The sequence below is a fragment of the Magnolia sinica genome, chromosome 4 (genome assembly GCF_029962835.1).
Source record: "Magnolia sinica isolate HGM2019 chromosome 4, MsV1, whole genome shotgun sequence".
Taxonomy (NCBI): Eukaryota; Viridiplantae; Streptophyta; class Magnoliopsida; order Magnoliales; family Magnoliaceae; genus Magnolia; species Magnolia sinica.
Window position 1 is genome coordinate 36570936 of NC_080576.1, and position 24469 is coordinate 36595404.

The 24469-nt window shown below is 39.2% G+C and overlaps 1 protein-coding gene across 3 annotated transcripts; it reads right to left on the reverse strand.

Annotated features, from left to right (window-relative positions):
* Positions 1 to 223: 223 nt before the first annotated feature.
* Positions 224 to 19190, reverse strand: LOC131243025 (uncharacterized protein At2g02148). Of its 3 annotated transcripts, none has more exons than XM_058242081.1 (9): positions 19100 to 19190; positions 18625 to 18974; positions 17936 to 18059; positions 17436 to 17780; positions 17172 to 17334; positions 11263 to 11386; positions 11109 to 11165; positions 5606 to 5869; positions 224 to 633 (listed from the first exon to the last, which is right to left on the reverse strand). In XM_058242081.1, the coding sequence occupies exons 2-9, from the start codon at positions 18805 to 18807 to the stop codon at positions 532 to 534; spliced, it is 1362 nt and encodes a 453-aa protein (XP_058098064.1). In that variant the 5' UTR covers positions 18808 to 18974; positions 19100 to 19190; the 3' UTR covers positions 224 to 531. The 3 variants fall into 3 exon arrangements, with proteins under 3 accessions (XP_058098064.1, XP_058098063.1, XP_058098065.1); XM_058242080.1 differs by having other exon boundaries at positions 11100 to 11165; XM_058242082.1 differs by lacking the exon at positions 11109 to 11165.
* Between the last annotated feature and the right edge of the window lie 5279 nt (positions 19191 to 24469).

Here is a 24469-nt window from a genome sequence, read left to right on the forward strand (position 1 = left end):
AAAAATATGCTTACTTAACACATTGACAGTGGACCACTACCTGACAGGTTGCTGGCCCTAGGCTGCATTTGATAGCCCTAAATATCATGAAATTTCATTAAAATTTCATGACATTTGGTGCAACCAAACGCACTCTTATTAAAGCTCTTTCTGAGAGACTGTGACTTGTAAACCAAATGATGAAGAAAAATAAATCTAAGATATCGTGAAAATTTTCTCAAACTAGAAAAAATAACAATAAACTATTTTAAAATGGAAATTGTTGCATTTTGAATCATCATTCCATGAGATGATTTACAATGGAACCCCAATAAAAAATAAAAATAAAAATAAAAATAAAAACAGAAAACAGGCACAACTGATCGCTTTTTCCCTCTATTTCATAAAGCTGTACACAAACCAAGACAAGTAGAATTCTTTTTGTAGACAAGCAGCTTCTTCCCCAAAGAAATTTACAGGGAGAAGAAGGCAACAAAGGAGAAGAAAAGAGAATGATGATTCCTGTGGCAATAACAAGTGAAAGCAGAAATATCAGGTTCCTAACCTCTTCACACCACATTCAGAGCAGAACTTGGAGGTTTCTCTTAAATAGGGGGCCCCACATTCATCGCAAAACTTGGCAAGACTCGCGGGCTGTAAAGGAAACAGCAAAGTCATGTCAGGCAATATAGAGGTGAAGGCAAGGAACGATCATCTGATCGTCAGCATGCAACCCAAGGAAACTGTGAACGCAAGAAAAACCCACTGCAGATTGCCAAATTAATAAACAAGCCGACCCCACTGAATATTTTTTTATTGACATCAAGCAAGCAGATATCCCGAAATTTCCCCAGGATGCCTTTTGAAAGATCTGTATTCTGTTGTAATGAGAATGAGGGAACTACAGACATAAAGGGCCCATTTGGACACTTCTTCTGCAACAGGGGTTTTCCCACAAAAGCGAGTGCATATCAACTTCGTCAGTCAGATTTTCCGAAAACCAACCTGATCAGTTTTCGGGGAGTGGGCTTTTTAGAGCCTATTTCAATAAGTGGGGGATCAAATGGGGTTTGTGGAAGTGCATCCAAACAAACAACACAAAAACAGGTTTGGCTCAAAACAGCGTTTAGGCGTCAAATGCTCCCTTTCAAGGTGCATCCAGTTTGGTTATTCGAAAAAGATTGGGTAGATTTTGGGTGATTTTTGTTAAGCATGGATGTTTCTGACATCTAAGCAAAAAAATCAGAATAATACAGATGACTAACATGACCAAGGTGCTGTTTGGTAAACTGAAAAATAAGGTCTGAAAATTAATTTAGCTGCTGAAAGCTTAAACTGCTGAATTTATGTACTTAGAAGTACTGAAATCCGTTTGCTAATTTATCTGGAAAAAAAAATTCCTGATATCTGAAAATAAGTATTTTTTTTCCACAAAAACCTGTTTGGTAAAAACAAACCACAAATATCTGAAAATTGGCAATTTGTCATATTTGCCCCTATTATCTCAATTTCTAACTTTTGGAGAATATGAGACAACATGCTATTGCCTTAACACCAAATTTGGCACACCTATGCCCCATCCACATACATCTCTCAAACATGACCCCTCAATTAATAGACCATGTGCTATACTCTTCTTAATAGAATAATCATAACCCTTCGATAATATTAAGCACTGGGTACCATTGAATTAAATAAATATATGAAATAAATAAATAAATAAATAAATAAATTATCCACCATCTTTAAAAAATCAAACACTTTCTTGCATCTCTTGGATGTTCTCCAAAGTGACACATTTATAAGAATGGAAGTGTTGAATGTAAAGTTCTTAGTCATATCGGTGCATGTACCATCAGACAAATGCTTCTAATCATTAGATCATGTGTCCCACTTGTACAAATGGCATTGTTATCTCGGGCCAACATTATATGGTACCTCTTAATACATGTAGGCCACCGCAAGAAACAATGATCATTGACTATTAAAAACTGTGTGGGCCACGAAAGTACATTTGGATCACACTGATTGTTTAATGGCATGAGCCTAAGGAGGCAGATTGAAGGCTCAAATGGACCACACCATAGGAAATAGTGGAGATTGAATTCCTACGGTTGAAAACTTCGTAAGGCCTTCCATGATGTTTATTTGCCATCTAACCTTCAATCTGCCTCATTTTTTGGTTCATGCCTTAAAATTATTTGTCAAAATGGATGGACGTTGTGGATAAAACATATACATCATGGTGGGCCCCACGGATCCCTTGACAAGACCATCCGTCTTTAGCTACCCAATCCACGGATTGCCTGTGACCCCAGCACATAGAAATTCTAGTGCCCAGGGCTGTGGGGCCCACAGAGATGTATGTGACAAATCCTCTCCATCCATCTGATTTGCAAGTCCACAATAGGACAGGAGTTTAAAATTCAGGCATATCCAAAACTCGTGTGAGCCATACCACACGAAACAGTGGGGATTGAATGCCTAGTAGTTTTGTATTTGTACGATATTCGTGCCTACAGTTTATCTTAGTGGTAATAACCCTATCACCAAACAGTGGGGATTGAACGCCTGGGGTGACAGAAGTTTTGTATCAGTATGATATTTGTGCCTATAGTTTATCTAAGTGGTAATAACCCTATGAACGATTTGGATGGCATATAAACATCATGGCCAACTCTAGGAAGGTTTCAATGGTGGACGTTTCCCTTCCCATTGTTTCTTTTGGCATGGATAACTTGAGCTTTGGATCTATTTCATTTTTGGGTTCATAGCCTAAAATGATCTTTCAAAATGGATGGATGGCATGGATAAAACCCATACATCGCGATGGGGCCCACAGAGCTCTACCTAGATAGATTAGCGTCCAAGCAGAGGCAGGACACAATTTGCTTCCGATGCAAGAGCAGATTAGCTATTACGTGGGTAACAACTTAGTGAGTGTTACCCTAACCGCGTTGGGCTCACCTTGATGTATTTTTTGCATATTTATGTTGTCCATCTGTTTTTACTTCTCATTTTAGGACAGGATCCCAAAATTTAGGAAGATCCAAATCTCATGTGAACCATACCACTAAAAACAATGATGAATGACCATTAAATATTTTTGTGGGCCACAAAAGTTTTAGATCAAGCTATATGTGTATTTTCCCTTCATCCAGATCTTCTTGACATTATCAAGAGGTTGGATTGCAAAGAAACATTATGAAAACCTTACGATGGGCCCTTTGGAATTTTAATGGTGAAGGCATTCAATCATTACTGTTTCTTGTGATGTGGTCCACCTGAGATTTGGATCTTCATAATTTTTGGAACCCTGTCCTAAAATGGGTTGGAGAAACGTATGGACAACGTGGATATACAAAACATCATCAAGGTGGGCCCCACGATAAGGGTAAAAGCCACAAAGCTGTTACCCAGGTAACACCTAATCAGCTCCCTTCCGATGCAGCTTCAGTGGATCCAGGTTTCATGGACATGCTATTGGCCGGTGCTCTATGTGCTCCACCATAATGTATGTGTTTTATCCACATTATGCATCAATTTGGTGAGATTATTTAGGGCATGAGCCCAAAAATGAGGCAAATCCAAAGTTCAAGTGGACCACACCACATAGAGCAATGGAACTAGATGTCTACGTTTTTTTAACATTTTGGGGGCCTGTGGACACTGGTGGGAGGTTTTCCCATGAGTTTCCCACTAGTCATCTGTGTCGAACCGTCTAATGGTTGCATAAGTCGAGTGGTGTATATGTGTGGGTGTGCGTGTGTGTGGTGATAAATATAGAACTAGAGTTTACTCAGATTTCTAATGTAACAGGATCCGTATACCCGGCAAGTCACAAAGCATACGCCTTACATAAACCTAGCATACTGAAACTGTATGCTCAGTTGAAAAGAGCAATAGCATATGAAGTCCCAAATCCGTAGTCTATCCAGATCCGGTGAAACCCATAGCTAAGACCTCCATACCTGAACCTCGTGGAGGGGTTGAGAAGAGAGGATATGATTTCTTAGGTGCTTGGTTGATCCGAGCGATAGCTTATGAAGGCCCAGATACAAAGTCTATCTAGATCCAGTGAAGCCCATAGTTAAGACCTCCATACTCGAACCACGCAGAGGGGTTGAAAAGATAAGCCAATAATTATGCTTATACCATTTGTAATACCTCATGTAACCTACGCGTGTCCATGTATTGATCAGAGTTGCCACTAGCCAAAATGGAGGCTCCAGAATCCACAATTAGCTAGAATTCGTGGAATCGCCTAGAGATCGAAAAAAACCGAATAATTCCTAATTCGAGTGACTCTTAGATAGATCTACGCCGTAGTTCCAGGTAAGGGTCTCGGTTATGGAAAAGGAAGATGTTAGGCACCATTTTACCACTCATGCCAAACACGGTCTTTACTTTGCCGGGCTATAACTTTCCAAGGGGATTCGAGGAACTTCCAGTAAAATACTAAGAGATGTCTAAATTATAAAACATAAACTGAAAACAAAATGAAAATGGTAGCAAATGGTTTTTCTTATAAAAGTACGGAAAAGAAAAATAACACAGTTTTTGATTACTCATTTGAGTCACATTTTTTATACAAAAGATCCTCAAGAGAGGCAACTGTAGAGCATACTTCACGTAATGTTAGAGCATAGCGTACTATCTCAGGTGTTCAAAGCAGGGGAGTTGGAATGTACAAACTAGAAAAGGATAGATTGAAAATACGACCTTAGCTTTGAAGTTGAAATAGAATAGAAGAAGATTAAATTATTAGAAGAGACCAAGAGAACAAATACTCTCTCTCTCTGGACGCTCTGCCCCTAAAGGTCTTTTTTCATTACGAAGGCCAGAGCCCCCTTTTATAGGCATTTTGGGTGGCAGGTTCGGATCATATGAACCACAAGCTTGGCATCAACGTTAGGTTCGTGTGAACCAAGACCATCACATGGGTCATGGATGGGTATGGATCATCATCCGACCATGGTTTGGGGACTCGTGTGAGCTGTGCCGACGTGTAAGGGAACGATTGGTCGGCCACAACCAGCAAACAGCTGGAGCCCAACCATATTAGCATCGAAACGGCTGGGCCACAGCCGTATTAGCACCAAAACAGCTGGGTCCCAACCGTTTCCATGTGAATACGGTGGGGCAGTTCTTTTGCCACTCGGGGGCTATAGGATATCTTGGACATTTCTCAAAAACATAGGAGGAGCAACTTGAAAATCTTGGGGCAATGAAAGTACACACATGATCCATATTTCCATACTTCAATGAGCTGTTAAAACTATTTGCCAGAATATTTTGTTAATTTCATGCATGCGTAGTCAGTGTTTACAAAAACTAAAAGAAATAAGGATAACTGCAGTAGTTGAGAGTACACGTTCTATCTTCATGAATCCAAAATGCGATCATGGAAAGAACTACTTGAAACATAAGAAACTTAGCAGCCATACCACATTTGTCAAATCTCAGAGAAACCAACAAGGTATAAAAAAGATGCAAAAGATAAATATCATCAGTAGAAACCAAAATAATAAGCAAAACCCTAGAAAACTATAGACATTTTCTGAGATACCAAAATGAGAAGGAAAAACAAACAAAAACAAAAAAGTTCAAGCAGAAATACACTCACCATTACATGCAAACGCCCTCCAACATGGCCTCCAGTGAGGGGCTGCAAGCAAGCCATATGCTGGGAAATAGTTTGCGCCTGATGATGAGGAATCTCCGGCAAGTGTGGAGAGTGTGCACACTGATGTGGTGTGTTGGGAAAGTGCGATGCATGTTGACTTTGATGCATGGATTGATGGTGTGTTTGCTGCAGAGGATGAAACTGAGGTTGATGGGTAAGTGGTTGCATGTGATGCTTGGATGGAGGCTGCTGCTGATTTTGTGGCTGCTAAACAAGAAAAGGATATGTTAATGTCTACCTTACAAAATCAAAATAAATATATATAAAACTCATTGGTAATCCATTTGAAACACAAAATATTTGGTTGTCATAGTATCTTTGTTTAATAGATTATTGTCGATCGAAGGCTGCTTCTTTAAATAAAGGAGTTTTTTTTTTAGTATTATTATTATTTATTTATTTATTTTTGGGCATAGGACTATGGCTAATGAGATTTAGAGGGGCGTTTTGAACAGTTTCTCAGGTCCTGGGTACTCCGGTTTCTAGTTGATGTTAAAGAGCAAGCCACAGTATTTTTTTAGGGCTGACAATGGGTCAGGCTGGCCCCATCAGATTTTTGTACCAAACTTGGGAACATCTATCAAGCCTGAGGGCTGTGCCTATAGCAAAAGGTCAAGCTTGTTATTTTAATCAGACCATGCTTGGATTACATCTAACAACCCATGGGCTTCTCATTTTTTGCATGGCCTGCCTCTGGCTCACCTAGAAGTAGGGGTTCGACCCATTTAACATATCAGCTTTGTATTTTTATCACAAGACACAACCTATTAAAATCTGGGTCAAGTCTGGATCGAGTCGAAGTCAATAAGTCGGCCCATTCTCCAATGGGTCAGGTTTGATATGAGAGGATCAAGACCCGGCCCATTTAGTTTACGGGATCAAGTACTACAAAGAAATATCAGGGTTTTCACACATGACATCTACACAGTGGGGCACACCTGATGGGGTGGTCAACTGAGGGTTGTGCCTATAGCAAAAGGTTAAGCTTGTTTCTTTAATCAGGCCAGGCTTGGACTACATCTAATGACCCATGCGCTTCTCATTTTTTGCATGGCCTGCCTCTGGCTCACCTAGAAGTAGGGGTGCAACCCATTTAATAAATCAGCTTTGTATTTTTATCACAAGACCCAACCTATTAAAATCTGGGTCAAGTCTGGATCGTGTCCAAGTCAATAAGCCGGCCCATTCTTCAATGGGTCAGGTTTAGTATGAGAGGATCAAGACCCGGCCCATTTAGTTTATGGATTCGAGTACTAAAAAGAAATAACAGGGTATTCACACATGACATCTTCATAGTGGGGCACACTTGATGGGGTAGTCAAATCTTGCACGCCTATGCCATAGTAGCACATATAGCAGCATGAAGATGTAAATCGGTAGATCGATATGCATAAACCTCTTATTTTGATAAAAAAGATATCATTTGGTAAATATCCTTCAAAAAAATAGTACATATACATGAAGTTTTCAGGGTTGGCTCTCAGCTAGGTCTGGGTTGGATTCAGTCCTAACTCCTAAGTTGGGTCCATTTTCGATTGTCCAAATCAAGTATGAAATGGGTCAAATCAGGTTGATTTTGATAGGTCAGGTCCCGGACACAACCTTTACTTATCGGGCAAACTTTTGGACCAGACCCATTCCACTGGGTCTAAATTGGGATCCATACCGGTTTATTATTGGGCCAGGTCCAATGACTCATCAAGTTGACCTGACCCCATTGCACCCCTACCAAGAGGCCCGTTGGGTTAGGCTCAAGCTCAGGCTCGGGCTCACCCAGAGGTTAGTCAGGTCGGGCTTAGGCTCAAGCGCCCATTGAATGCCCTAGTATTTTTGCCTAGCGTATTTTTACAATGAGGTATTACAGAATGCTCAACCCAAGAATATTTAGCGCACATGGGTTTTCAATTTGTACATGGGGCACCAATGGTTCAGTGATCTAATTCCATGCTATGATTGGCCCCACTAGTGGATAGTGCATGAAATAAACATCTCCAGGATTGGAAGACCATAGCAGCTAACCATGTGCCTGTGGCCTTTTCAGCTTGGATGTAGACTGTTGTGTATTCTTTCTTAACAGTCAATTTGATGGCAACCAAATTGAAAGGTTAGGATTTTCTCTATGAAAGATTTCTAGTGCATAGGGCATTCACCACATGACAGATTGTATCAACATTCAACAGTGTGGACTGAAATTGTGGTGATACCGCTATAGTAGAAGTATGGAATTAGTCAAAGTGTCCTAGAGGGCGGTGAATAGGACTTTTCAAAAATTCTAATCTTACTATCTTGTAATGTTTACAAATCTAAATTAGTTCAGCAAGATATCAGAGAATCATCTTATAAAGCATATTAAGGATTCAAGTTAAACAAAACAAAGATATTGTCTATTCAAACATATCAAGCCATCAATCCAAATATGCAATAATCATCACAAACACATCGATATATAGTGGTTCGGCTACGTGCCTACTCCACTCCCGGCTCACGCACTCCACCCTAGAGTGTGCCGGATTTCACTATCTGATAGTTTTAAATTAGGTTAACCACAAACCTTCACAACCTACATAAGGTATTGTCTACACAAGACAAATATATCCTATACAAGAAATTGCCTAACAAAGGCATTCAATATGCCTACACAAGGCAATCACACATGCCTACACAAGGCAAATAAACATGCCTACACAAGGCACAATAGATCCTACACGAGGACTCTATACGTATTCTCCCGTCGGAGGCCTGTAAAAGGTCTTGGTAAGATAGTGAAACACAACCTGAAGAACAATCCTACACAAAGAAGGATCCTCAGATTTTGTGGACTCTTAAACACTTACCTGTAAGCAGGTGAGCCCCTGATCTAGCACATGATGAAGATAATCTTCCTTGATGACGAAAAATCTTTAACTCCCTTAAACTGCAACACTTGTAAATGCTCCAATAGTAGCTGGGTTTGGGTCAAGGTATTTTGGTGGAATTCTACTCTATTAAATGTGTATCTTTAAGAGACAGAGTGATTCCAAGGTTGTGCATTCAAGAGATTCCAACATCATAATTTGCATTTAAGTAAGTTGTTGAAGGATCCTTGAATGGTGAAGTTCATTCTCCAATCCAATCTATTGAGTATTCAATGATTGAGAAGGGTTAGGGAATGAACTTCCATGAGAAGAAGGATTAATGATAGTAGGTAAGAAGTTACCTCCTTGGAACTCGCTCTTTTTCTCAATGCTAACTCAGAATGTAAACTTCCAGATGTATAGACAAAAATCCCAACGGAAATAAAACGGGCAGAATCTTCCTGCATTCGATGTCATCGAGTGGTATTTCGATGACTCGGGATTTTAGATGAAAAATAGTTAAAGCTTGCTGGACAGATTCTTGACTGAACTCGATGTCATCGAACGTGATTCGATGTCATTGAAATTTGAATTTTGATGTCATTGAATCTAGTTCGATTCCTCGATTTTTCCACGTGATTTTCTATAAAGCTATCTGGAGTTTTTCATGACTTTGATCGATGTCATTGAACGTGATTCGATGTCATCGAAATTTGAATTTCAATGTCATCGAATCGGAGTTCGATTCATCGATCTTTAAGTGTTTTTCCTTCTGAGCTCGCTGGACATTTGAAGGTCCTTTTTGGATGTCAACGAACATGTTCGATGTCATCGAAGGTTGACGTTCGATGTCATCGAACGTTGTCTCAATTCATCGAATATGTTGATGATTTTCTGCTTGAACTCGCTGGACATCCGAAGACCTCCTTTCGATGTCATCGAACACTCACTCGCTGGACATCCGAAGACCTCCTTTCGATGTCATCGAACAGTGTTCGATGACTCGAAGGAGATAGAAAAACTAGTATGATTTTCATATAGATTTCCAACTTAGTTTTCTATCACCAAATCTATAAAAACATGTTTTCCTTGTTAGTTTTTGAATAGATTAGGGTGTTTTTTAGCGAGTGTTATTTACCTGAGGTGTTTCGGTCATGGGATGTGAGGTTTAATTTACCTTTGAAGCTCTTGATCCATCCACTATGTTGAGTCTGTATCTTGTAGATCATTCATATGGGGCCCACAATACTAACTAACTCAAACTTCACATTAATTGACAAACAAGGCACTTTCATGGACCACTAAACTATGGGACCCACATGTACAAACAAAAAAAAAAAAAAAGACCGTACATGAAGACATTCTCAAGTAGAGCATTGTGTGATACCTCCTTATTTCCAATAAAGCCAACTCTTTTCTTTTTTTTCTTTTTCTTTTTTTTTTTTGCCTGTTTCAGAGGAGCACTAAGGCATCTGCCTCGTAAAAGGAATTATAGGATCATCGACCCAAGGGTTTGCACAATATAGTCGACTTTCAGTTATGACAGGTGATGTTAAGTCCCACCATAGATGAACCAATGCCCCAAAAATTCACATGGATGGGAAGGTCCTGAACACCATAGTTCTAAAACTCAGTGACTCGACTTGAAGCTAAGCTGAGTGAACTCAGCTCAATGATATTTCTAGCAGAGTTGCTGGGAAACTCAATTATGAGCAAGACATGGTCTTGACTCAGTGCAACTTGCCAAATCGACATGCAGACTCAGTTGACTTGACACAACTGCTGGTGACTAGGACTCAACTGACTCCCCTTGGAAACAGCTTTTTTCTCCAAAAAAAGGATGGGCACAATTCCAGGCAGAGCTACAAGCCAACAATCTCGCTGAGAGAAGAGTGCACCTACTTTTAGCACTCCTAGACCTGTGTAGTTGTACATTGATGTTATTTTAAATATTATTAATTCAGTTATGCAATATCAAGTCAAGTCACACACACACACACACACACACACACACACAAACTCCTCCCCGAACTGGTTGGACAAAGAGTTGAGTCAAATTTTTAGCTTTTTGAACCATGCTAAACACCCATCTTGGGCCTTTCTCATTGTAGTGTGGACTACTGCAGAATCTTTTCGATCATCTACTGGGGGCCACAAACCAAAGGGGTAGGATTGTCATGTCCACAAGATTTCAAGCATAGTCAATCCAAAGTGGGATCTAGAAAAACCAATGATTTAGATTCTTGAACCATGGTCACCACTTGTAAGTACTAAAGTATACTTCACAAGCCTCAGGTAAAAGATCCTAAGATTCCTCCTGAAACTAATTGCAGTTCTGTCACTTCCCATGTCTTAAAGGTACCTCCAATGGTAAATTACTAATATCTCCCTAGATTTGAAGCAAGACGGAGAGAAACTCCCTGAACTTGCTGGCTTTTATTGATAAGAACTGCAATTCTAGACCCAAAAAAAAAAAACTGAATCTAGAAACTATGAACACAAGTAACGTATAAACAAAACAATTTCAAATAATAGCAATAACATTTACTGCAAAAAAAAAAAAAAAAGAAGCAATGGGCTGCTTAGATACAAGTTCTTACTTCACTTACAGGACGGAAACCTGGTGAAGTAGTTAGTGTGGAAGAATTATCTGTGCTGCCAAATGCCTGGGCAGATATAGTGAAGGGACAATGGAGAAATTAGCCACATTTTAGTAAAATTCAAACTTGCCAAAGCATGAGCGTGAAAGGGCATCAAACTTACAGACAACCCAGGGATGTTAGATACAGAATGTGATGGAACACGCCGATACTTATGCCTGGGTGAATAAAATTTGTAGTCCCTTGCCGTGACAACCACTTCATGCCGACCAGTCAAGCGTTTGAACCTGCAAGAAATAATTGTGTCAAAAGGGTAAATCTCTGAATGCAAATTCAATCAAATATCTAATTCTGGATTGTGTGGACAAGTTGACAACTAAAAGCAGCCAATTTGGTCATAATTACAAGCCATAGCCTGTGAAATTCCTGTCATTTTGAGAGACTATGAATTACCCATGGCCACTCTGAAAAGAAAATGCATTCAAAAACTCAAAATGATCAACTTGTCGCCTATATTATATTGACATTTGAGGTAGTTTGTGTTTCTTAAGCCAGCTCAGTTTAAAATAGAAACTTCCGACCATGCATCTGATGGAACCAAATGCAATGCAAGAAGAAATCTTTCCATACTTTAAATTGAATTTTTGTTTCTAGTATGGAAATTCACAGTAATAGACAAGCCATAATATAGGCATCAGTAGGCAAATATATATATTGGCATTGTGCGTGGATGCCGGGCATGTTACACTATATGAGTTATGCTCCATTAACAGACATGGTGCCACCAACATGTGTTTTCCAACATACATAGGTCCCTTCAAATTGAAAATAAAACCTGGCACACACAAACTCAGATGACCAAAGCCGATGATCTCATCCATCACCCATCACACATGCAAATGAATGCATGAACACAAACTATAGTTGCTCACATTCATCTGCGCAAATGTATGAGTAAAATTAATAAATAAAACATCAAGAGCAAATCACAGATACTTTGAAACATTTATCTTTCAAAAACCTACAATTTGAAGAACATGAATTACCATATAAATACAATAAGGACGTTAAGCTCATACTGCACAAAGCGTTGAGGAGTTTGAGGAGTTCCTATGCCTTTGGGATCTTCTTAAAACTCATTGCTCTCTTGAAGGGGAAAGGACTCTTGGTCTTGGATCTTATAGAGGAATAATGCTTTTCTGTGAAGTTCTTTTACTCTTGCAAATGGTTTTTCTGTTTTGTTTGGAGTTTTCATCAGTTTGAAACCAGGAGGACGAGCATTTTGCAGAGGCTTGGAGAGTTAGCCTGAATCCTGTGAGTGGGATTCGAAGCCGGTTTTAGGATGTGCAATGTAGTAGACAGATTATTCATTCGGATTATTCATTAAAAATAATAATAATAATAATAATAAGGCCAGCACTATGCACACCGAGAGGCCCTTTGAGGGATCAGCTGTAGAAGAAGTTCACGGATTGGGAGCATTGGCCGTGACAAGAGTTTTGCCTGGGGGGTTGGGGGGTAGCAAAGCAGAATTCTCATTATTCCCAATGTATACATCCATTGTCTTCGGGCTGAGGAAAACATGGAGCACATTTTCATGCATTGCATCTTCTCCTCTGAAGTTTGGTGGGGACTCTTCAACCAATTTGAGGTTCTGTGGGTAATTATGGCAGGATCCAATCATTTTTCCAAGTTTAGAAGGGAGGTTCTAAGGGGAAAAATGTCTCGTTGCAGGCCTTTCATCTATTTGGAAAGAAAGAAATGGTAGGTTCTTTTTGTAACAAGGTTGGATCTTATGGGCAGGTGCTCCTGAAAGCCAGCAATAGCATGATAATTTGGGCCTCTGGTCTCAAGTTGTTTTCAAGTTGAATAGGAATCTTTTGATGTTTCTTGGGGTCTTGGTTCCCCCCTCTTTGCTGCAGGATGATCCCTGATCATCTCTACCTTTTTTATTTGAATTTTCACTTTTTGGATTTCTTATTAATAAATCTTTTCCATTAAAATAAAGTGAAGCAGAAATAGATTAGGTACAAGAGCAGGGAAGGGTTAGTTCAGAGTTTTAATAAGTATAAAACAGCTAGTAAGCGAGAGCGGGAGCAACAGTCCAAAGCATGATTCAGAGTGGCAGCAACACCTGCTTAGAAGGATCTTGCAACTAAGAAGCTATGTTTTCGATTAAAAGGAGCAAGTATTTAAATCACTGTAAAGAAGGCAACAACATGAATAGCCAAGAAAGTGAGGCAAAAAGGAAGATCTAGCACAGTTGCCTCTTACAATGCCCATATGAGAGCAGAAACTGTTATACGTTCACTACAGTGCCAAAACATTCCTTTACAAGTCTCCACTATTTTAAAAGTTGAGATGGACCAATCATGGATTTAATGCAGTGACTTGTTATTTGTTATGGTGAGCATGCTTATGAGGTAAGACAGGTGGACCCCAAGTCCCATTCTCAGGCTGGTGTTTGGAAGTTGAATTTGTGCTTATTTTGGGAATTACATACTCTTTTGGATCATGGGGTTCTTTAAGACAGTAATGATCATGTTCAGTTGACTTCTTCCATCCCAGATTCCGCACACTTCACCCTCTCTAGTGGGGCATGTTGCTCTCCTCAAGAGAAGCCCCTCGCATCTTCAGTTTATGGGGAAATTCTGGTTGAAGGTGAATGTAGAATCATAATTGACCGGGCTAAAATGCAAGAGGCGAACAATGGAATTTGGCTTTTTGTCTAGTGAAATCAGGGTCCTCAATCCATGCTAAACATATCACTTACCCTTGTTGAGATGGGACAAATTGTTCAACCATGGAATTGGCTAAAGAGGGCGTAAGCTATTTTAGGCTTTTTCGTATTGGAATTCACAACACTTTCTTTAATGCTTTTAGCTTAGAAATATCTTCTCAAAAAAAAAAAAGAGGGTAGGACCAGGGTGTGCCGAATCGGTTACGTATCGGCCGTATCGGCCGATACGTAACGGTAACGGTGCGAACCGTTACCCGTTTCGGGGCCGTATCGGCCGATACGATTTTTTGTACCCGTATCGGCCGATACGGGCCCGTTACGGGGTGTAACGGCCGTAACGGGCCGTTACGGGCCCGTAACGGGCCCGAAACGGTAACTTTTTTTTTTTTTCATTTTTAGCTCGTTTTTTGCTGTTTTTTTGAAACCTTTTGCTTCCAAATGTTTTTCACTCCTTCTACTACTAATTTCGACCAACCTTAGCTAGGTATTTGAGATAAAAACACATTATATCACAGATTTTTTTGAATCAAAGCTCGGTGGGCCATTTTTCAGAAATTCGTCAAAAATAGGTATTTATACTTTTTTTAATATGTTTTGCTGTTTTAATCATGTCATATGATGTGTTAATCATAGTAGAACATGTTAATGTACATTTTACAGATTTGGGGTGCCATTTAATAATTTTTTAATATTTTTTTCTATTTACGCATGAATTTTGGCCCCTTTTTTTAAAATTCGAAAAATCAAATTTTAATGGTTGTTTTGCTGTTTTAATCATGCCATTTGATGTGTTAATCATAGTAGAACATGTTAACGTGCATTTTACAGATTTGGGGTGCCATTTTATATTTTTTTAATATTTTTTTCTATTTACGCATTTATTTTGGCCCTTTTTTTGAAAATTCGAAAAATCATTTTTTAATGATTCTTCTGCTGTTTTAATGACATCATATGATGTGTTAATTATAGTAGAACATGTTAATGTGCATTTTACAGATTTGGGGTGCCATTTTATATTTTTTTAATATTTTTTTCTATTTACGCATTTATTTTGGCCCTTTTTTTGAAAATTCGAAAAATCATTTTTAATGATTCTTTTGCTGTTTTAATGACATCATATGATGTGTTAATCATAGTAGAACATGTTAATGTGCATGTACAGATTTGGGGTGCCATTTTATATTTTTTTATATTTTTTTCTATTTACGCATTTATTTCGGCCCTTTTTTGAAAATTCGAAAAATCATTTTTAATGATTCTTTTGCTGTTTTAATAATGTCATATGATGTGTTAATCATAGTAGAACATGTTAATGTGCAATTTACATATTTGGGGTGCCATTTTATATTTTTTAATATTTTTTCTATTTACGCATTTATTTCGGCCCTTTTTTTGAAAATTCGAAAAATCATTTTTAATGATTCTTTTGCTGTTTTAATGATGTCATATGATGTGTTAATCATAGTAGAACATGTTAATGTGCATTTTACATATTTGGGGTGCCATTTTATATTTTTTTTATATATTTTTTTCTATTTACGCATGAATTTTGGCCCTCAAAAATAATTGCAAACACCTAAATGTAAGATATTTTCATATTACATTCATTCTAATATATCTATCATTGATAGTAGATAGTTAGAAAATTAAATATATGAATTTTGTAGTCAAATTCAGGTTATCTGGTTCATAAATTCATCAGATAGTCCGATACAACTTCTCACCAAAGAGTGGACCGTTACACCACCATAAACATGTTCCAATTTATAAATGAATGCATATTTGGAATGCTTAGAATATTCCGGATTTAATCCATATTTTTTCATATTTTTTTGACAAAAAAAAAATTTTGCACCGTTACGGGCCGTTACGCCCCCGTATCACCGTTACGCCCCCGTATCCGTATCGGTTTTGGAGGTCACCGTTACGCCAACCGATACCGATACGGGACACCTTGGGTAGGACATTGCTTCTAAAGTTCAAGTGTCTAGATTCTAAAATACTAATGGATGATGACCAAGATCTCAATTTTATTGAGACAAATCACACCATACGAAGCTATGTTCAGTCAAACCAGAAGATGTGAAAGTGCTAGTGCATGTTAAAGCATTGTGAAATGCCCGTTTTTGAATACATATGCTCCGTATGTAGGCATGAAAAAATAAATTGACATTAAGGCATCCACTCTGAATAATGCCAATAAGATACCCTTTTGAACTTTACATGCTGCAGTACTTAAACAATTAAAATGTGTAAAACATTGCTTATGAAGTTTGAGTGTCTAGTTTCTAAAGTACAAATAGATGTGGACCACATATGGTGCATGACCAAGAACTTCCTCTACTTCCACAGATCACACCATGAAAAGCTACATTTGATTAGGCCAAAGGATATGAAAATGCAGGCGAATGCAAATGTGTTACGTCATTTTTTATTTTTTATTTTTGAAAGGAAAGAAAATAACAAATCCACTTAATTTTCAAAAGATAAAAAACACCAAATCCACATTCAGGCATCTCCAGCATTTAACTTATATTATGGCCATAATAATAGCGATGCTTGTCATTTGAAATTCATGTATAGTCCCACAAAGAAACGCGTATGAAGTATGGGCTCATGCCTCGTATCTCATATGTGAGAGAAGCTTCGATGTTACCTTTGAAGAGAAATCCACAAACCACTAGACTCCTAATGAGCAGCACGTTGCCAATTTTTTTTTAAAGGTAATATTAACCAACCAAAACCGATCCTTAAACAGAAATCAATAGTAAAATCTATTCATTTGGCTGTTACCAGCATTGTTAATAAGGGCCTATTTTGAATTGACGGTAAACTAGGGAAAGCAAACAATTTCCTTTTGATTTGACATTTTCTGCATTTGAATTGCATAAAAAGGGAAGGAACTCATTTGCTTTCTTTAGCAAGGGAGGTTAACTTCTTTTTTTTTTTCCAAAAAGTCAAATGGTGGGAATAAAGGTTTCCCTCTAATATGAGGAATGGAAAAATTGGAGGGAAAAGAGGTTTCCCTTCAAAAATTTCAAACCAAAAAATAGAAAATGCAAAGGAAAAGCACTTCACATTTTCTTTAGAAAAACAAACATGTGCAAGGGATTTGCTTCCCCTAACGCTAATATCAGTTTACCATCCGCTTATGTCACATTTTTGCTTTCCCCTCGCATATCCTTAGTTTCTCATCAACCCAAATGTGCCTTGAGCATATAATGTGTAAATGGAAAAGACATGACACTGAACAATCACTAGGCACACAAAAGAAATAAGCACGATACAAGGCTCTAGTATAGGTATAGAGAAGGGCATCATTGCCAACTTACCATTCGGCATCCTCGATAGTCATATTATTTGGTTTTTCAACAATCATCAAACCATTGACTACCACAAACCGGACACGTTTTTCTTCCTGTATTACTAGCTCTGGAAATCTCGACCTTGTTTCAAGAGAAGTTGCCAATTCCCTTCTTTTAAATGTACATGGTCCTAGAAGTTAAAACATTAAAACATAAGGGGAAGCAAACGAAGTGGAATAAAATAACAATATGTTTAAGAAGCCTATAAATGTGTAGAAGGTTGTGTAATACCTTTCCTTGGGAACTTTTTCGCTAGCCTTCTATACAAGCCACCAGCTGCTTCAAGAGCCACCCCAATGGTCTTCTCGCGAATCCCATCCAAAGAGGCAAGCCGCATATTCGCATCATTAAGTAGGGTCTCATACAAATTCGCCACATACATCAAGGGCAAAACAAAATTTGGGTCGCCTTCATATTGTACGTCTTTCGGTTTCCTCTTGTTTAGTTTATCCTGCCCAGATTGGTTACTATAATCTGCCTCAGAAGAATCAGCCACTGGAATCACATGTTCATTAATGAAATGGTCCACAATAATTTGCAAAAACCTCGCTCTTGCAGTTTCAATTGGCGAAATATCTGGTTCAAAAGTCAGGGCCAATCACTCATTCCAGACAAACATTTTGCTTCTTATTAAATGTGAAATCCAATAGAAATATCTGGCATTATATAAAAAAAAAAAAAAAAATTTAAAAAAGAAACTAATACAAATAAACATAAAAGTCAAGAATCACCATCAATGGTCAGAATATCATAGGGGGACCTCGAAGACCCGCCATTTTCAAGGCCAGAACGATCTTCTTCTACACCAACACCATGAAGTGGCAATGAGTTTCTATATGATTCGTGTATGCAATCCTGCATAACACGAAAACATAAATGCGAACTTACCAGAGATCCAAACAACAAAACAGAAATTCCCAATAGCATATTCCATGAAACATACAGAATGTGAAGAATTAAATGATGATCTAACAGAGTGTGGTGGAGTCTACTCATGCACACATACACTGCAATTTGTATACATCTACTCAAACCCAAAACATCCAAATGTCAGCAGATGGAGCACAGACCAAAAATCATATCAGTCTATACAAACCATCCAATCGATGGAAAGTTGCCTGTTGAATTTGGATTGTGATGCCCAATCCTCGGACTAGTGTGATTTCGGCAATGCCCCATCCACAGTATGGCCAGCAATTTGGGCATCGATGCCTCATGTAATGTGGATGTTTGCATGAGTACAATCCACCATATTCTGCCAGAGTATCATATCATTTCTGGTGGAAAGCTATTCCTGTTAAAATTAAGCAAGAATTGAATATTGACGATGCATTTTACTCCAATTTGCAACTGCCATTGAACTCGATTTGCAAAACGAAAAGCTAAAAACATTTTTTTAAATGACAAGAATCAGACTTACAACCGAATTCGACTCGTCGTCGTTCTCCAAGCTATCTTCTGTTACACCGTCGCGGTCCACATCACTGATCCCTTCGATTTCGCCGGGCCGCGCGTCCACCGTGTTGAGATCGTGGAGAGAGCTCCCAAGAAATGAATTAGCAGATCTCAGATTGTAATGTTGTACAGGAACTCTGCTACCCATTTCACTCCAAAACAGAAAGGGGAGAGAAAAAAACAAAACCCTAAACCCCTAGATAAAACCATCCATCTTCAAAACCCTATAAATCGGGAAAAAAATCAAAGAAATCGACTCCGTTTTTCTTCTTGTTCTTCTTCTTCTTCTTCTTCTTCTTGTGAAGAATGGAGAACCTGCAAAGAAGAAGAGGAAACCATGAAATGTATGAGGATTTTCGGTTGTTGTTTCCCGCCATGGACTTGATAATGGCAACGGCTATTTCGTTTTGATATTTGAGAGAGAGAGGCTCGGACCATACCTGAGCTGTTTTCGTCTCCGGAGCCTGTATCCAAGCCTCTCTCCGATCTCCACACCTGCTTCCAAGCCGGTAGCCCTACTGCCCTTTGAATAGCCATGGTCGAAATTACTAAATTACCACTATCTATACAACCATTTTACGTAATCGGATTGCCTGTGCACCCAGGCAGAGAGAGAGAATCCTGTGCCCCCAGTTGTTGGAAGCTGCGTGGGGCCCACATAGATTCCCGTGATAAATCCAGTCCGTTAATTGTATTTTAAATACTACAATAGGGCAGGATTATAAAAATCAGGAAAATAAAAAACCCATGTTGGCCACACTACATGAAAAAAAGGTAATTGAACGCCTACAATTGGGAACTTTTTGGGGGCCACAGAAGTTTAGTATCGGGATGGTATTTTTGAATACATTTTTTGGAGTGGTATTAACCATATGAACGGTTTGGATGGCATATAAACATCGTGTTCAGCTCTAGGAAGGTTTAAACGGTGTATGTTTCCGTCCCACTTTCTCCTTTCGTGTGGGCCACTTGAGTTGTGAATATATCTTATTTTTATAATCCTGTCTTATTGTTATCTTTAAAAACTTATGAACGGAGTGGATTTTTCACAGGCATCACTTTGGCTCCCACACAGCTTCCGACAACAGGGATACAGGCAATTTTTTCCCTTTTTTTCAATGATCCAAACCGTCTAATTGATAGATATCTTCTTGGACGGTGGATTTGAGAAAATAATCTTGGTTAGAATATTTAAAAATTTTGATTTAGACAAATGTTATGGTGACCGTTCATGATGAAGGAAAAAAGAGCCAAATCATTGCATGATCAACATGATCCAATTGAAGCTTTTATTTATTGGTTTCCACAATTAAAGTGAAGCTCATTGTATAAACGGTTTGGATCATTGCAAGATAACACAGTTTCAACGGCTACAGTAAGTCGTATCGTATTGCAATACGATCGGTTGTATTCGAGCAAACCTCCCAGCTTGCGATAGCGGATTAGCTGTTACCGGCTAACAGCTTTGTGGTTGTTAATCTTACCGTGTGGGGCCACCTTGATGAATTTGTTTCGTATCCATGCCGTCCATCCCTTTTTCAGCTCATTTAAAGACGTAATCCCAGAACTTAAGTATATCCAAATCTCTGGTTGACCGCACCACTGAAAAAAAAAAAAAAAGAGAGAGTGGTGAATGATCATTTAAAACTATTTTTGGCCACAAAAGTTTTTGATCAAGCTATTCTTTGTATTTTCTCCCTTCGTCCAGTTTTGTTTTACCCTATCAACAGATTGGATGACAAATAAACATTACGGATTTGCTTATAGCAAGCCTGAGGAAGTTTTTAATGGTAAGCAATCAATCATCACTATTATTATAGTGTAGTACACCTGAGATTTTGGTTGTTGAAATTTTAGTTTTAAAATATTAAAATATTTTGAAAGTTTTGTTTTTCCGTAAAAAAAAATAGTGTTGAAATTTTTAAATGAAAAGTTGTGGTTTCTTTAATCCCACGTTGAAAAGAGTGGGAGAAGATATGAGGATTATAAGCAGTTAAGTGGGTGGTATTTTTAGTTGGAAGAGTAGATTTGGGTACGGGCATGGGCAGAGTGGTATAACGGCGCACTTTGCATGTGCGCATAGTGTAACACGCGGAGCTGATCAAAAGAGTGATGATTAAACACACTCCATTAAAAACTTCTTTAAGGGCAACAAAAGTTTTGGAGGTGGGCTTGGAAGCAGCCATCCTTTTAAGAAAGCATAATAGCTCACTGGTCTAGCTCCATGGCACCGAAAATGTATTAGGGCTCAAGTGATTCACCGAAGCAATGACACCTTGAAAGCCGCTTTTTCAAGTGTCAGTAGCGGGATGTTCTATCAATCGGGGAAGGTTTTTGGTGACGACGCCTGGAGATATCAGAAGTGAAAATGCTGACATGAGTAATGAGAAATCTTGTGAAAAACACGACCGCCTGCCAGTGGAAGGCTTTCTGCGTTCAGTCAATCTACGCAGAGTGAATCGGTCCCATTTTTTTTCCCTTCATTTAGGTCATTGTGATCTGATCAATAGCTTCCTTAATTGCACTAGCGTACTCAGGTGAGCAGCAAGCCGTTGGTTGAACCAATAGGGGCTCTGGCAAAAGGTACCACCAGACACCCAATCCCAGCAGACGACATGTTAGGAGGATGAATCGGCTGTCTTTGACGTAGTTTAACGTGGGAGTTCAATCACCACTCTTTGCTTTGGTGTGGTCCACCTGATATTGATATCCGGCTATTTTTGGTTTCATGCCCTAAAATGATGGGGTAAAATAGATGGACAGAGTGGATAGAACAGATACATCATAGTGGGCCCACAGCACCGACTGGATGGGTCACTCCCGAGTTTGAGTCAGTTTTGAGCCAATGAGTGTGTGGGGCCTTTGCCCTTTCACACATGTGACAGATCCTAGCGTTCCATCCCGTGAGCCACACTTTTTGGATCTTAACGAAAGATTGGCCGGAATTTTAAGGCAGAAGATGCAGACAGTGTGGCCCACTTGATGGAAAACTCTCATCCTACGCATGTGCACCACATTGCCGTGTGTTTGTTTGTTAGGAATGGGCAGCATCCGTGCATACGTGAGCTTGGCAAATTTCAATGGACTACCAATGCACCAGAGTCTGAATTGTACGTCCTTATGGACCCATGCTAGACCATGGCCTTAATTCGACTGAATGACAAGCAATGGCCCTTCGGGTGGGGAGGTCGGTGTAGACATCTCACTCAACCCGACAAGCTAATCAGACAACTCAAACCCAGTCAATGCAATCAAACTTAGTTAACTCAGTGTAACTTAGTCAAACTTGTTGAACTCAATCAATTCTCAACCCAGCCAACTCAGTTGACCCAGTAAACTCAATTAAATTAACCCAACTTTAGGTCTAAGTTCAAGTCCACACTTAGGGCCATTAGAGTTTATGATCGCAATAATGAAAAACCAAGAGGAAAAGGGATAATACGCCACCCGGGAGCTCCCTTGCAAAAAATGGGAGGATTTTAAGAACCAGGCGGCAAAGACATGTGGTAAAAAATGGTTCTCTCACTTTCACATTCTCTCACTTTCACGAGAGAGATGGAGGGGTGACGTTGGCCGTACTCCTCGGCAATCGCACTGGATATGGGAAAAGACAATTGTCATTACCTTTCACTAAAATTATTATTTGTGTCATCAATCCAACCGCCTGAATTGTCTCTCACGGCGGCAGCCAATCCAGGCACTTAAATCTTTTCACTTCTAGACTTTCAAACAATTATTTAAAAAACCGTCCAAAAAGCTATCAATAGCCCCCCTCCTTTTCATTTTAAACTATCTAATCTCATCTAAGCATCTTTCAGCCTTCTACCAAAGAGAAGTGAGAGTGGAATGATAGGAGTCTAGCCCAAGTTAGCTTAGTCCAACCTAGCCCTTAGTTAATGAGCAACTAGAAACTCCAATCCAAGCCACTCAATCCAACCCTTAAGATAAAGTTTTCCACCCATTCACCCAATCTTGATCAGCTTCGTTTATTCTTGTATTATCGACATGCAACAACCATTTATTCCTCAACCCCCTTGCTTACTTTGCCCATCAACATCGCATATCACATGCATTGCATCTGCGCAGTCAGTCGATTCGAATGTATACTCCACGGCTTATTGAAATATCATATCATGCCCATCAAAAACTCAGATTGACTAGTTCTTCAATCACTTTGTCAGGTGAGTGAGTCAAGGTAAATTTATCTGACTTAGACCATTGCTTGTCACATGCATCACATTATTACACAACATTCCACGCATTTGCATCATCTGTGCACAAGAACCATCTGAATCTCTGATAGTTTGTTTAGTCTGATAAAGTAGAGATCGTACGCTTGTACGAGCAGAGAGGGTGACTAACACAATAACACCTTTCCTCATTATAACTATAGTCCATTATCTATAAATTTTTTTTACAAATCAATGAGTCATTTTAGGACAGAGAATCCTCCTATTCATTCTCATAAGGTTTCTATAGGGTCTAATCGACTGTGAAAATCTTAATAACCAGCTATTGGTGACTCCAGTCAAATATAATACACCATGCCCCAAACACACTAGTGAAAGCCCTTGAAAAAGGCACGCGTGAGTGCGATTTGCCCGTTATCCAGTGTCCACAGTCAGAAGAACCACACATCGTGTATCCCGGGCATTCATTGTGTAGGGCTAATGCTGACAATAGTTAAAACCCTGAGAACTTGATTCAACTTGATGTTTGTGTGGATCATGTTGACACAAAGCCTCAAATTAATTTACCCTTTAATGAAAGCCTCGGGTCCAACCAGTTGGACCACATGTTAGGGTTAACCTAGCAGATAACTTTTAACTTATTAAGCACATGGCAAATCCAACTTGTTCAATAAATTGGCCCCACCATAAGGGACACTTTACATAAAAAATATAGCCCTATCTATTCATTAAGTGTACCAAACTTGAATTTTGCTATTTATCACTGTTGTTTTATGGTGTGCCTCACTTTATGAGTGAATGAGGCCGATTATTGCAATGGGTGATCCTCATAGTGAGGCTAGCCTATTAAGAGGATTGGATGTCACAAGCACTTAACAATTTAGAAGTTACCCAGTGCATGGACTATAAATGGTGGTACAACTGGTTGGACTTGAAACATTTTAATATATGTGTACACTTGTCCTAACATGTCCATGCAGACCAAAGAAAATGTCAGCACTACATATAAACAAAATTTTACTCGCACCTGAGGATATCTTCTGACTTGACTTCCTTTGGCATCACATGCCAAAAGCAGAACGGCTTAGAGTCGTACATATGTTTGCAATTGAGAAAAGCGAGACACTGCAAGGAGGGCACATAGCCTCACTTTTCTCAATTGCAAACATATGTACGACAGATCGAGATAGGGCTCAGTCATCTACAGGGGAAACTCCATTCTCCCTCTCATACGGCTCAGAGATTGTAGTCCCAGTCGAGATAGGGCTTCCTACCGCGCGGGTACGAAACTATCAAGACGTGCAGAATACCAAGCTGCTTGTGACAAGCCTCGATTTGCTTGAAGAGTTGCGGGATACTACCAGACTTCGGGTTGCAGCTCGGCATCAACAGGTCGCCTGTTTTAACAATGCTAGGGTCAAAACGAGGCAATTCCAATGAGGAAACCTCGTCCTCCGCCGTGTGTTCCAGAACATTGTAGAACCCGGGGTGGGGACCCTAGGACCAAACTAGGAGGGATCGTACTGCATAGTTGGCTTGGCTAAACCAGGATCCTATCACCTGGGGGATCTGGAAGGATGACCGTTACCTCATCCCTAAAACTCCAAACACTTAAAAATC